Source organism: Trachypithecus francoisi, unplaced genomic scaffold, assembly GCF_009764315.1.
Source record: "Trachypithecus francoisi isolate TF-2019V2 unplaced genomic scaffold, Tfra_2.0 Lachesis_group10, whole genome shotgun sequence".
Classification (NCBI taxonomy): domain Eukaryota; kingdom Metazoa; phylum Chordata; class Mammalia; order Primates; family Cercopithecidae; genus Trachypithecus; species Trachypithecus francoisi.
The window spans coordinates 98377719-98391063 of NW_022681455.1; the positions used below are offsets into that span (position 1 = coordinate 98377719).

At 49.4% G+C, this 13345-nt stretch overlaps 1 protein-coding gene across 3 annotated transcripts in view; it reads right to left on the minus strand.

Moving 5' to 3' along the window:
• CNGB1 (cyclic nucleotide gated channel subunit beta 1) overlaps nucleotides 1-13345 on the minus strand; it is an 85995-nt gene that overhangs the window by 44917 nt on the left and 27733 nt on the right. For all 3 annotated transcript variants that reach the window (XM_033218607.1, XM_033218605.1, XM_033218606.1), the window contains 3 exons: nucleotides 9515-9602; nucleotides 8719-8869; nucleotides 983-1145 (listed from right to left, as the gene is read on the minus strand). In XM_033218607.1, the coding sequence (XP_033074498.1) occupies nucleotides 983-1145; nucleotides 8719-8869; nucleotides 9515-9602 (402 nt within the window). The remainder of the gene's footprint in view (nucleotides 1-982; nucleotides 1146-8718; nucleotides 8870-9514; nucleotides 9603-13345) is intronic.

Sequence of the window (13345 nt, forward strand, 5' to 3'; positions counted from 1 at the left end):
GAAATAAGCTAGTCCCAAAAAGATAAATACTGCATGATTCCACATATATGAGATATCTAAAGTAGTCAAGCTCATAGAAATAGAAAGCAGAATGAAAAAGTAGAATGGTGGTTGCCAGGGGCTGGGGTGGGAGTGAAGGGAAGAATGGGGAATTGCTGTTCAATGGGTATAGAGTTTCAGTCGTGCAAGATGAAAAATTCTAGAGATCTGCTGTAAAATAATGTGCATATAGGTAACAATACTGTACTGTACACTTAAAATTTAAGAGTTTTTTTTAAAAAAAGACTTGGTGAGTTATAATCATATGCAAGTTTTAATAGCATCCTGTCAAAAATGAAATAAAATAAAATGAGGAGGTAGAAATTAATTCTGTAATATTTATTATATATTACTATATTATTTGTTTATTTAAAATTTTTTTTTAAATTGTTTTTTGAGACAGATTCTTGTTCTGTTGCCCAAGCTGCAGTGCAATGGCATGATCCCAGTTCACTGCAACCTCTGCATCCCAGGCTCAAGCAATTCTCATGCCTCAGCCTCCTGAGTAGCTGGGATTACAAGAGTGCACCACTATGCCTAGCTACTTTTTTTGTATTTTTAGGAAAGACAGGGTTTCGCTATGATGGCCAGGCTGGTCTTAAACTTCTGGCCTCAAACAATCCACCCACCTCAGTCTCGCAAAGTGCTGGCACTACAGGCAGGAGCCACTGTGTCCCGCTATTACTATATTATTTATTATATTATTCCTTCTAACTTACAGCTGAGGGCATTTGGGACAGGGCCTGCCATGAGAGCTTTTATAAGAGCCCTAAGCCAGGAGTTAGGAAAGCCAGGAAGAGGCATCATAATCCCACTTCTGACACCAACTCGCTGTGTGTGATTTTAGTCCAGCTGCTTCTCCCTCTGGCCTCAGTCTCTTCATCTGCCAGATAAACAGGTGTCACAGTGCTGAGAAAAGCCCAAGAGAAGCATAAAAGGTAACCTGTGTGTCCCCAAGGCTGAGCTTGGGACTGCAAGGGTGTCGGATTTGGCAGGAGACGGTGGCGGCAACACGGGTGAGGGTGGATTCTTTTCTGCCAAGAGGGGCCAGCTATCAGCATCCGTATCTTCCACCTGCACTTCCGGGTGCTCTTTCGTGGCAGGCACTGGGGGAGAGGAAGGAAAGGAGAAAGTCAGAGACAGACAAAAGCTGGGTCCCAGGAGTCTGGCTGTGTTCTTGAAGAAAACCACAGAAAGCATGTTTGGGGAGGGGGCTCTGATAGCTTCACTTCCCAATGGGGCACACAGAAAAGCTCCATGCAGGGGTTGCAAGAATGCGGTGCCTGGGGTCCTCTGAGGGTCACAGCCACCAGCCCAGGAGCCACAAAAGAAGCCACAGAAGCCACAGGTGCTCCCCTACACAGCCTGGAGCCCAGCTCTCCTAGCTCTCAAAGCCCAGTTTGGTTTCCCTGCACTTGAGCAAGCTCCAAGAGCTAAGGCAGTGGCAGCCTCCAGAGAAGGCACGGGGTGCCAGAGTCCTGGCACCTGGCCTAGCACAGCCTGAGTCAGCTGCTTCCCCCACTCTGAGCTTCAGTTTCCCCACCCCAATTTAGGGTGACCATGCCTTCCCAGGCATGTGGGGAGGAGCCAGAAGGCACAAGTCCTCACATTCTTAAAGATTTTTTTTTTTTTGAGTCGGAGTCTTGCTCTGTCTCCCAGGCTGGAGTGCAGTGGCGCAATCTCAGTTCACTGCAAACTAAGCCTCCCAAGTTCATGTCATTCTCCTGTCTCAGCCTCCCAAGTAGCTGGGAATACAAGCACATGCCACCACACCTGGCTAATTTTTTGTATTTTTAGTAGAGATGGGGTTTCACCATGTTAGCCAAGATGGTCTTGATCTCCTGACCTCTTGATCCGCCCACTTCGGCCTCCCAAAGTTGCTGGGATTATAGGCGTGAGCACCTGGCCAAGTTCTCACATTCTTTTTCAAAATTATTTTATTTGTTTGTTTTTGAGACAGAGGGGGTCTCACTCTGTCACCCAGGCTGGAGTGCAGAGGCACAATCGCAGCTCACTGCAACCTCTGCCTCCCAGAATCAAGTGATCCTCCCAGCAGCCTCCCAAGTAGCTGGGACCACAGACGCACACCACCATGCTCAGCTAATTTTTGTATTTTTTGTAGAGATGAGATCTTAACATGTTGCCCAGGCTGGTCTCGAACCCCTGAGCTCAGGTGATCTGCCTACCTTGGCCTCCTAAAGTGCTGGGATTACAGGCGTGAGTCACTGGGCCCGGCTGGCCTCACATTCTTGAAGGGCATCAAATGGAGACATTGGCAGGGTCCCTCCAATCAAGGGTAACAGACTGCATAGTGTGTGCTACTCCCTATTTGAGTACCTGCTTGGGTATGTCCTTGTTCTTGTACATACCAGGGGCCCCCAAATTCATCAGCTAGCCTGACTCTGGACCTCTGAGAGGCCCTGTACTATGTCCCACATTCTGAGAATCAGGTCCTCTCCAGGGAGGTTGGACATGGCCCTACCTTGGGCTCCATCACCCACCTCAGGGACTGCAGGGACAGGTCTGCCCCAAGTCCAAGGTCAGAGGATACTGAGAGGCTGGGATGGTATTCCTCCTTCTCCCCCACACCTAGGGGGTCTACCCAGTAGCAGCACAGGTGTGGGCACCAGCAAGGCAGGCAGGGATACACCCCCAAAAGAGGGAAGCGGGGGGATTTTGAAATAATTATATATGTGTTTTTTCTTTTCTTTATTTTCTTTCTTTTTTTTTTTTTTTTTTTTTTTGAGGTGGAGTCTCACCCTGCCACCCAGGCTGGAGTACAGTGGTGTGATCTTGGCTCACTGCAACCTCTGCCTCCCAGGTTCAAGCCATTCTCCTTCCTCAGCCTCCTGAGTAGCTGGGATTACAGGCCCCTGCCACCACACCTGGCTGATTTTTGTATTTTTAGTAGAGACAGGGTTTCACCACGTTGGCCAGGCTGGTCTCGAACACCTGATCTCAGGAGATCTGCCAGCCTCGACCTCCCAAAGTGCTGGGATTACAGGCATGAGCCACCACACCCAGCCAATATGTGCTTTTTTCCAAATGGTCTTTATGAGAAAAGCCAGCACTCTGTTAAATTGCTTACACTTACTCTATAGTTTGATGGATCGAACCCTAAATCCTCTGGAGAAGAGGATGAGCAGGACTGGAGAAGTTGTTAAAAATGTAAGGGGAGCCAGGCACAGTTGCTCATGCCTGTAATCCCAGCATTTTGGAAGACTGAGGTGGAAGGATCCCTTAAGTTCAAGAGCAGCCTGAGCAACATAGCAAAGTCCCACCTCTACAAAAAATACAAAATTCAGCTGGTCACAGTGTTCCACCTACTTGGGAGGCTGAGGTTGGAGGATAGCTTGAACCTGGGAGGTTGAGCCTGTAGTGAGTCAAGATTGCACCTACTACACTCCAGCCTCAGTGACAGAGCGAGACCCTGTCTCACAAAATAATAAAAAATAAAATAAAATGGAAGTAATGTTCTTACTACAGCTTCTTATTACCTTGTCTGTAGCATCTAGAATAATCATGTGCTCTAGCACAGCTGGGTCAGCCCCCTGTGTCAATGTGTCCCCGGGAACATTTCCCCAAGTGTGGGGCTCCCAGAGACTGGGGAGGACAGGAGATGATCTTTGATGGTACAGACAAAGCAAAAGATAACCTAGAATAAGAATGTTATTCCCAGTCAGGCGTGGCGGCTCACGCCTGTAATTCCAGCACTTTGGGAGGCTGAGGCAGGAGGATCACCTGAAGTCAGGAGTTCAAGGGCAGCCTGGCCAACATGGCAAAACTCCATCTCTACTAAAAATACAAAAATTCCCCAGGCATGGTGGCATGTGCCTATAATCCCAGCTACTTGGGAGGCTGAGGCAGGAGAATGGCGTGAACCTGGGAGGCGGAGCTTGCAGTGAGCCAAGATCGCGCCACTTCACTCCAGCCTGGGCAATAGAGCAAGACTCCATCTCAAAAAAAAAAAAAAAAAGTTACCCCTCTTTTAGTGAATACCCAGACAGGAAGTCTCAGGTTGGTGCCTCTGTGGCCTTAGAGCCTCTCTCACACGGCCTAATCCCACTTGCAGCTAGGAGAGCAGGCCCCAGATTCGCACCTTCAGTGGGCCCATCCGTCTCATTAGAAAACAGTAACACCATTGTGTTTTCATTGTATTTGAGGTTATTTTTATTTATGCCTCTGTTTATGGCAAGCAATGCTGGTTTTCCATTTGTATAATAATAAGAAGTTTTCCTATTTAAATATACTTAGTTAAATAAAAAAGAGAATCCACTGAAAGAAAAATAGTAAGCAAATAAAATTAGAGTTGGGGGTGGGCACGGTGGCTCATGCCTGTAATTCCAGCACTTTGGGAGGCTGAGGTGGGCAAATCACCTGAGGTCAGGAGTTCAAGACCAGCCTGATCAACATGGCGAAACTCTGTCTTTACTAAAAATACAAAAATTAGCCTGGCAAGGTGGTGCACGCCTGTGGTCCCAGCTACTCGGGAGGCAGAGGTTACAGTGAGCTGAGATGATACCATTGCACTCCAGCCTGAGCAACAGAGCAAGACTCCATCCCCCGCTCCCCCCCCAAAAAAATAGAATTGGTACAGATTTAGCAGTTATCAGCGAGTGGCCTGTGGGGGTGGGAGCTGGGAAATGCTTTGTGGTCTTTTTATTTTGTTTCCTTTTTTTTTCTTCTTTTTTTCCTTTTTTTTTGCAATTCAGTTTCCTCAATGATGGGGTAGGCTGCTTTGGAGTAGTAGATTCAAGGCTTGCCTGCTAGAAGGTGGAGGCCAGGGTGGCATCCCTTACTGTTGGACGATCTGTGTGCCACCTCACCTCCTCTCCGTGCCCACCTCAAGCCAGGGAGAGGCGAGAAGGACAACAGTGGATGTCTTCCCATGAAATGTTCTGTCCTGCCTGGCTGGACTGATCTCAGAGGCAGCCCTGCACCATGTCAACCACAAATAAACAAGCCAATCAAAAGGGAAAGCAGGCATGTCTGGCTTGGGTTAAGTCAGAAAGTGGCAGGAGTTAGTCCGGGGTGCCAGTATGTCCCTGAGCTCTTTGTCATCAGGCAGTGAGCAGTGGCAGCCCAAAGGCCACTACGGGGACCTTGTCACAATCAATGGATCCAGACAGCCCTCGCTCCACCCTAGCCTCTGAGAATGCCTGTCTGCACCTGGAGCTCCTTTCTTGAAATGGAATTTGCTAAGCAGCAAACTTAAGGTCAGTGGGTTCTATCTGCAATCAGCACCCACATTACTCTTCTATTCCATTTCCCTCATTTCATTCCTCTCCAGTCTGATCCCAGACTCCCTGTCCAAGCCTCTTGGCCTAGAGATCTGAGCAAGTGACTTGTTTAAACTAAGGTGTGAATGATTACCTATATAAAAATGATGTGCCTAAAGAAAGAAATGTATGTTTAACCCAAAGAAATGAATTGCTGGCCGGGCACAGTGGCTTACGCCTGTAATCCCAAAACTTTGGGAGGCCGAGTGGGCAGATCATCTGATATCAGGAGTTTGAGACCACCCTGGCCAATATGGCAAAACCCCGTCTCTACTAAAACACAAAAAGTAGCCAGGCATGATGGCGTGTGCCTGTAATCCCAGCTACTCAGGGGGCTGAGGCACAAGAATTGCTAGGAGGCAGAGGTTGCAGTGAACTGAGATCACGTCACTGCACTCCAGCCTGGGTGACAGAGAGAGACTCTGTCTCAAAAAAAAAAAAAAAAAAAGGAAAGAAAAAGAAAAGAAAGAGAGAAAGAGGAAGAGAAAGAGTGAGAAAAAATAAATGAATTGCTAATTGTAGTGGAATTTTAGACATGAAGAGAAGGGGGCTAAAACCTCTCAAGTCACTACCACAAAGCAGGATGAAGGTATTGATCAGCAGAGGAAGGGGAGATGGTTTTCCATAAGCACAATTACTGGTCCACACCATGACCACGGCACCCAGGGAGGAAGACAGCCCTAGCCATGCAGAAGCACACGCCACAGATATGAGCATGCTGGGTGGGGCGAGATCGTGCTACCTAGTCGGCGGATGGAGCTCCTGGTCTCCTTGGCGAAGCTGGAGTTGGACAAGGTGGTTCTCCGGGAGGTGAGGACAGGGATGCGGGTGATTGGGACATGGTAGCTGGGCACATTAGGGAGATGCTCTACCAGGTTTCGGAGCGCAGAGGCAGGGGCCACCTGGCCAGGTAGCTGGTCCTGGACTAGGCGATTCAGCTCCATGTTCTGGCCTGGTATAGCCATGGTGCTGGGGCCAGAGGGTCTCAGGCAGAGGCGCGACCCTGGGGACTGCAATTAGGAGCACAGAGTTGAAGGAGACGATACATGGGGGTCCTCCCACCAGCCTAACACGACCAGCCTGGTGCCTACCTGCATTTTCAGCAGTGCTACCCAAAGCCAGAAGCATGACTCTTGTCCCTGGAGTTCAATGTCTAATGTGTCATCAGGTCCTGTGGCTGGCCACCCAAGAGCACCAAGGGACAGTCCAGGAGGCCCCCAACTTCTCATGTCCCCTCCACTTACCAACCACCAGCAGCATTTCCCAAAAATATTAGAATCAAAGAACCCAGGACTCACAGACTCTCAGATTCCTAGACCCAAAGAACCCAGGACTCAAACATTCTGAGCCTGGTAGAATTTTCCAGTCCAAAGCAGCCCTGGAGGTCAATTAATTTCACTTCCAACCAGAAGCAGTAACTCTTCCTATGGCCCTAGTTCCCCAGCTGGGTTGTGCATTGGAATCACACAATGCTGGGAAGGTCTGACAATTTCTGTTACCCAGGCCCATTCCAGAGATTCTGATTTAATGGCTGGGATGAGGCCTGGCAGCAGGAATTTTTAAATCTCCCCAGGTGATTCCAATGGGCTCTTAGGTTTGAGAACCAGGGCTCAAGGCTATTGCCCCTCAAACACAAATGTGCAGACAAATCACCAGATCTTATTCCCATGAGGAGTCTGATTCAGCAGGTCTGGACTGGGACCCAAGCTTCTCATTTCTAACCAGCCCCCGGGTTACACCAAAGCTGCTGGGTCTGGGTCCATACTTTTTTTTTTTTTTTTTTTTTTTTGAGCTGGAGTCTCGCTCTGTCACACAGGCTGGAGTGCAATGGCGTAATCTGGGCTCACTGCAAGCTCCGCCTCTTGGGTTCACGCCATTCTCCTGCCTCAGCCTCCCAAGTAGCTGGTACTACAGGCGCCCGTCACCACGCCCGGCTAATTTTTTCTATATTTAGTAGAGATAGGGTTTCACCATGTTAGCCAGGATGGTCTCCATCTCCTGACTTCGTGATCCGCCCGCCTCGGCCTCCCAAAGTGCTGGGATTATAGGTGTGAGCCACTGCGCCTGGCCAGGTCCATACTTTTGAGTGCAAGTGGCTATGCCTCAGCATTTCTCAGAGTGGGGGTCCCAGACCACCTGCTTCCAAATCACCTGGGGGAGGGGCAGAACCAGCCCCACCGAACCAAGCCTGCGTCTGTTTGCTCCTGGTCTTTCTCATCCATGTGTGGACCCAGCCCCAGGCCTGGACTTAGTAGGAATTCCTATAGATATGTATTGAAGTTAACAAAGAACCCTTTTCAAAGATCAAGTAGGGAGCAAGCTCAGGACACCCAGGGTTAGGACACCTGGGTCCAGTCCCATTTCAACCGCTCACTGGCCGAGACACATCCTCATCCCAATATTGACTCCTCCCTCAGTGCCAGCCACAGTTTGGGATGCCTTTGACACATTGTCTCCCCTACTCTGCCCAGCAACCTGTGAGCTAGGTATTATTATTGCCCCATTTTTCTTGATTTGGAAGTCATGGTTCAGAGAGGTCACAGAACTGGCTCTGGGTCACACAGCAAGGAAGAGAGAGAGGAGCCAGGAGCGAAATGCAGGTCTGTGCCTTGACCTCTTGGCCAAATCCGCACACACAGAACCTCAGCTTTCTCATCTGTAAAATGGCCTGTCTGCCTCACAGAGCGGCTGAAGACCCACAGCGTGGGGAAGGTGGAGTGTAAGGCATGCAATACCCGCTGGCCAGGGGTTGGGGCCCACCTGTCCCGGCTCCAGGGCCCAGCTGTTGCTGGACTCCTTGGGGCTCTTTCTCTGCCATTGCTTGAGTTGTCAGGATTGACGGCAGGGTGGTAAATCACAGCAAAATATATGTGCTGGCTACAGCTGGAGATCAGGAAAAGCTCAGAAAGAGACGTGGAGTCCAGCACACTCTGTTAGCAAGTTCTGGTTCCAGTTTTCACTCAGCTATGTGATGTCTGAGCCAAACCCTCACTGGGAGGTAGCCCAAGAGCTGCATCCTCATTGAGCAGAAATGGCAAGAGAGGCTGGCAGGAGGGACTGGCCGGGAGGGGCTGGTTAGGAGGGGCCTGCAGGAGGGGCTGGCAGAGAGAGGTTGGCAGGAAGGAGGTGGCTGGGATCGGGATTTCCCCAGCCCCACTGGGAGTCCTGGGCCTCAGTGCAGTTCCTTAGAGCCTTTGAGATACATCAGTAGGCTCTGATAATGTGGCCCCAAGACACCAAGGATGGGATTTTCCTGAAGACAGGGTGGCTGAGGGGGCAATGGGGGGAAGGAGATGGAGGGAGAGGAGGAGGGGTTGCCCCTGCACGGAGGCTGCCTCCAGCCTGAAAGGACCACAGATATTCTTGTGCAAACCACCACCACCACCACCACCACACCTACCTCCTGAACTGGCAGCCTTGGCCTCAGCCTCAGGCTCCTCCTTGGTCTCAGCGCGGTCCTGGTGTTCCTTTTCAGCCTCCTCTTCAGGCTCCTCCTTGGCCTTCTCTTCAGCCTCCTTGTCGGCCTCCTCCCCAGCTTCCTCCCACAGCTTCTGCAAAGATAAAGTGGAAACAGGAACTGTAACCATCAGCCCCCAGCCCTAGTCTCAGCAGCTCCTGTTAGATCTGCCTTCAGGAGTCCACATGGGCCCAGTTCTGCTTCTTGCCCTGTCTAGCCAGTCAGGTCCTGCCAGCCCACCTTCTGGGCATCTCGGGAGTAGCCTACAACCTGTAGAGGGCAGTGTACCCAGGACCTACGGGTCCTAACAGCTGGACGTGTCACCTGTGATGAGGGACACTCTCCTTGCAGCCTGGCACATGGGGGAACAAAGCATCCACAGCACCACACTTCATAGTGTGTGAGCCCTTTGGGGTCCTCCTACAGGCCCCAGGGAGGTGTCTGTAGCCCCCTCATACACAGGTGGCCACTGGGACCCAGAGTGGGGAGGTGACTTGCCCTAAGCTAGGCATCCACAGGAGGACTTGAGCCGGGTCCACCCGACTCCCAACCCATGGCCTAGGCCACTATCTGACCCCTGCCAAGAAGGGGTCTCGCAGGACCTGCCACCCTGCCCCCTCTGTCCTGTGGGCATCTTACCAGCCAAAACTCCCCCTGCAAGCAAAGTGGACAAGGTCCCCATCCTTCCACCGATGCCAAGCCAGGCCTCAGAGGTGCCAGTGCCTGGTGCTTCTCATACCTGGTCTGAAGCGCTCTGGGGCAGGGTTCTGTCTTCTTCGCTCTGGCCCACGCCCACCTGCGACACCACACAGCTATCCAGCAGCACCCTGTGACCCGGGGCGGGGTGGGGGTAGGGGGCAGGAGAAAAGGACTGGGTTACGGGTGTTAAAGGTTTCACCAGCCCTGCTGAGGGCCACACTCTGTGCCAGGAGCGGAGGGCACAGAGATGCCCAAGAACAGGTCTCACCCTCAGGGGCCTCCAGTGCAGTGTCCTGCTAACAATCTTCCCATCTGAGACGTGCACTCAGCAAGGCACTGTGAAGGACATGCCACAACTCTGCTAGGAAGGAGGGCTTCCTGGAAGAGGTGGCCTGTAAGCTGAGCCTCCAGGATAATGATTTTACCACAGAGAATGGCGGGGAGGAAGAGGTTGTCCAGGAAATGGGAACAGCATGTGTGAGAAATGCATGGAAGACGGTTGAAGGAGCTGTCATCTGGGGTCTCCCAGTCTCCAGGCAATCTTGATGATGGGCAGAGCATGACAAAAGTGAGGCCCAGAGAGGTGAAGTGACCTGGCGAAGTCACACAGCAAATTGTCCCAAACCACACAAATCTCAAACCTAGGCCCTGGTTCTTCTCATGCCATGAGATCAGAGCCACTGCAACTGCTGAAGATTTCATGGGTGCCGGGCCCAGGCAGCAGGCATACATAGTGATAGGGCCAGGGGTGAGGCTGCAGTGGGCAGGGAGGGCTGTGGCAAATTGGAGAACCCATGTCCATTTGAAGGCAGCAACCCCCACTCCACTGGGAAAGGGGGCCAGGTGGCCAGATCATTCACAGAGCCTGAAAAAGATGTTTCTAAGGTGAAGTTGTCTGGTGTTTAGATGCTGACAATTCAAATTAATATATCTTTATTAATATGCTGTAGCCAAAAGAACCTGTCTCCTGGCTAAATTAGATGTCCGTGTGCAACCTCTGGGTTAAAATGATGACTCAGGACTAGGAACTAATGTGATTTTTATAGTTAGGATTAGTTCCTGCTTCCTAACAGCCCCTCCCCACCCCTCAGACTCCTGTCATCCAGGGGCTCACAGAGGATGCTCTGGGGTGTCTGCCACCCAGGAAACCTGAATGCATCATTCTCTACCCAGAGGGTCAAGTCTCAGCCCTCCCAAGCAAGGACGGTGGGGTAGGAAGGTGGGGACGGGATTGTTGCCTAGTCAGTCTGGAGCCAGCTGCTTGGCAGCAGAAATCAGTCGGTAATCACACTGCCACAGCGGCTCCTGGGCTGTGTGCCAGGCACTCTGCATGCAAAGTCTCCCCAGATCCTCCTCCAAATTACCCTGAGAAATCTATAAATGCGGTACACCACGGCAACAAAATCATATGATCATCTCAACAGATGCAGAAAAAGCAATTGACAAAATTCAGCATCGTTCCATGATCAAATCTTTCAACAAATTACGTATAGAAGGAATGGACCGCAGTACAACAAAGGCCATTATGACAAGCCTACAGCTGACATCATACTCAATGGTGAAAAGCTGAAAGCTTTTCCTTTAAGATCAAGAACAAGACAAGCATGCCTACTCTCACCAGTTCTTTCTTTTTCTTTTTCTTTTTGTTTTTTTTTGTTTGTTTGTTTTTGAGACAGGGTCTTACTCTGTCACCAAGGCTGGAGTGCAGTGGCATGATCACGGCTCACTACAGCCTCAACCTCCCGGGCTCAAACCATCCTCCTGCCTCAGTCTCCTGAGTAGCTGGGACTACAGGCAGGCGCCACCACTCCTGGCTATTTTTGGTTTTGTTTTGTTTTGGGTTTTTGGTATTTTCAGTAGAGACAGGGTCTTGCTACATTGCCCAGGCTGGTCTCAAACTCCTGGCCTCAAGTGATCCTCCCACCTTGGTCTCCCAAAGTGCTGGGATTATAGATGTGACCCACCACGCCTGACCCACTCTCACCACTTCTATTCAATGTAGTATAAGAGATCCTGGCTAGAGCAATTAGGCAAGAAGAAGAAATTAAAGGCATCCAAATTGGAAGGGAAGAAATTAAATTGTTCCTCTTTGCAGATAACTTGATCTTATATATTAAAAAAATCCTAAAGATTCCACCACAAAAACTGTTAGAACTGATAAACCAATTCAGTAAAGTTGTAGGATATAAAATCAACATAGAAAATTCAGTAGCATTTCAATATGCTAACAATGAACTATCTGAAAAAGATAGGAAACAACGCTATTTACAATAGCTATAAAGTAAAATAAAAAGCTTAGGAATAAATTTAATCAAGAAGGTGACAGAACCATATGCTGAAAACTATAAAACATCAATGAAAGAAACTCAAGAAGATTGCTGGGTGTGGTGGCTCATGCCTGTAATCTCAGCATATTGGGAGGCTGAGACAGGAGGATTGCTTGAGCTCAGGAGTTCGAGACCAGCCTGAACAACAAGGCAAAATCCCATCTCTATAAGATACAAAAACTAGCTGGGTGTGGTGGCATGTGCCTGTGGTCCAAGCTACTTGGAAGGCTGAGGTGGGAGGATTGCTTAAGCCTGGGAGGCGGAGGTTGCAATGCGCTGTGATTGCACCACTGTACTCCAGCCTGGGCAACAGAGCAAGACCCTGTCTCAAAAACAACAACGACAACAACAACAAAAAAAACCCTACCCACATTGATTGAACACTACTTAAACATAAAATCTGAAACTATAAAACCACTTGAGGAAAATATAGGGGAAAAGCTCTATGACATCGGTCTAAGCAGTGAGTTTTAAAAATATGAACCCAAGAGCACAGGCAATGAAAGCAAAAATATACAAAATGGGATTACATCAAACTAAAAACCTTGTGCACAGCCAAGGAAACCACCAACAGACTGAAGAGACAACCTACAGAACGGGAGAAAATACTTGCAAACCATTAGTTGAATAAGGGGTTAATATCCAAAATATATAAGAAACTCAACTCAATTGTAAGAAAAAAACCGATTTAAAAAAATGGGCAAAGAATCTGAATAGACATGTCTCGGTGTCTCAAAAGACATACAAATGGCCAACAGGTATATGAAAAGATGCTTAACATCACGAATCATCAGAGAAATGCAAATCAAAACCACAATGAAATATCAACTTCTCACCTGTTAGAATGGCAATTATCAAAAAGACAAGATAGGCCGGGTGCAGTGGCTCACACCTGTAATCCAAGCACTTTGGGAGGCTGAGGCGGGCAGATCATGAGGTCAGGAGTTCGAGACCAGCCTGGCCAACATAGTGAAACCCTGTCTCTACTAAAAATACAAAAATTATGCAGGTGTGGCGGCACACTCCTGTAATCCCAGCTACTTGGGAGGCTGAGGCAGGAGAATCGCTTGAACCCAGGACACGGAGGTTGCAGTGAACTGAGATTGCGCCATTGCACTCCAACTGGGGCAACACAGTGAGACTCTGTCCCCCAGCCCCACCCAAAAAAAGACAAGATAGCAAGTGTTGGTGAGGATGCAGTGGAAAGGGAACACTTATACGCTGTTGGTGGGATTGTAAATTAACACAACCATTATGGAAAAGAATATGGAAGTTCCTCAAAAAGTTAAAAATGAAACTACCATATGATTCAGCTGTTGGGTACAGATCCAAGGGAAATGAAAACAGTATGTTGAAGAGACGTCTGCACTCCTATCATTGCAGCATTAATCTTTTTTTTTTTTTTTCCGAGACAGAGTCTCGTTGTGTCGCCCAGGCTGCAGTGCAATGATGTGATCTCGGCTCACTGCAACCTCAGCCTCCTGGGTTCAAGTGATTCTCCTGCCTCAGCCTCCCTAGTAGCTGGGAGTACAGGCCCACGCTAC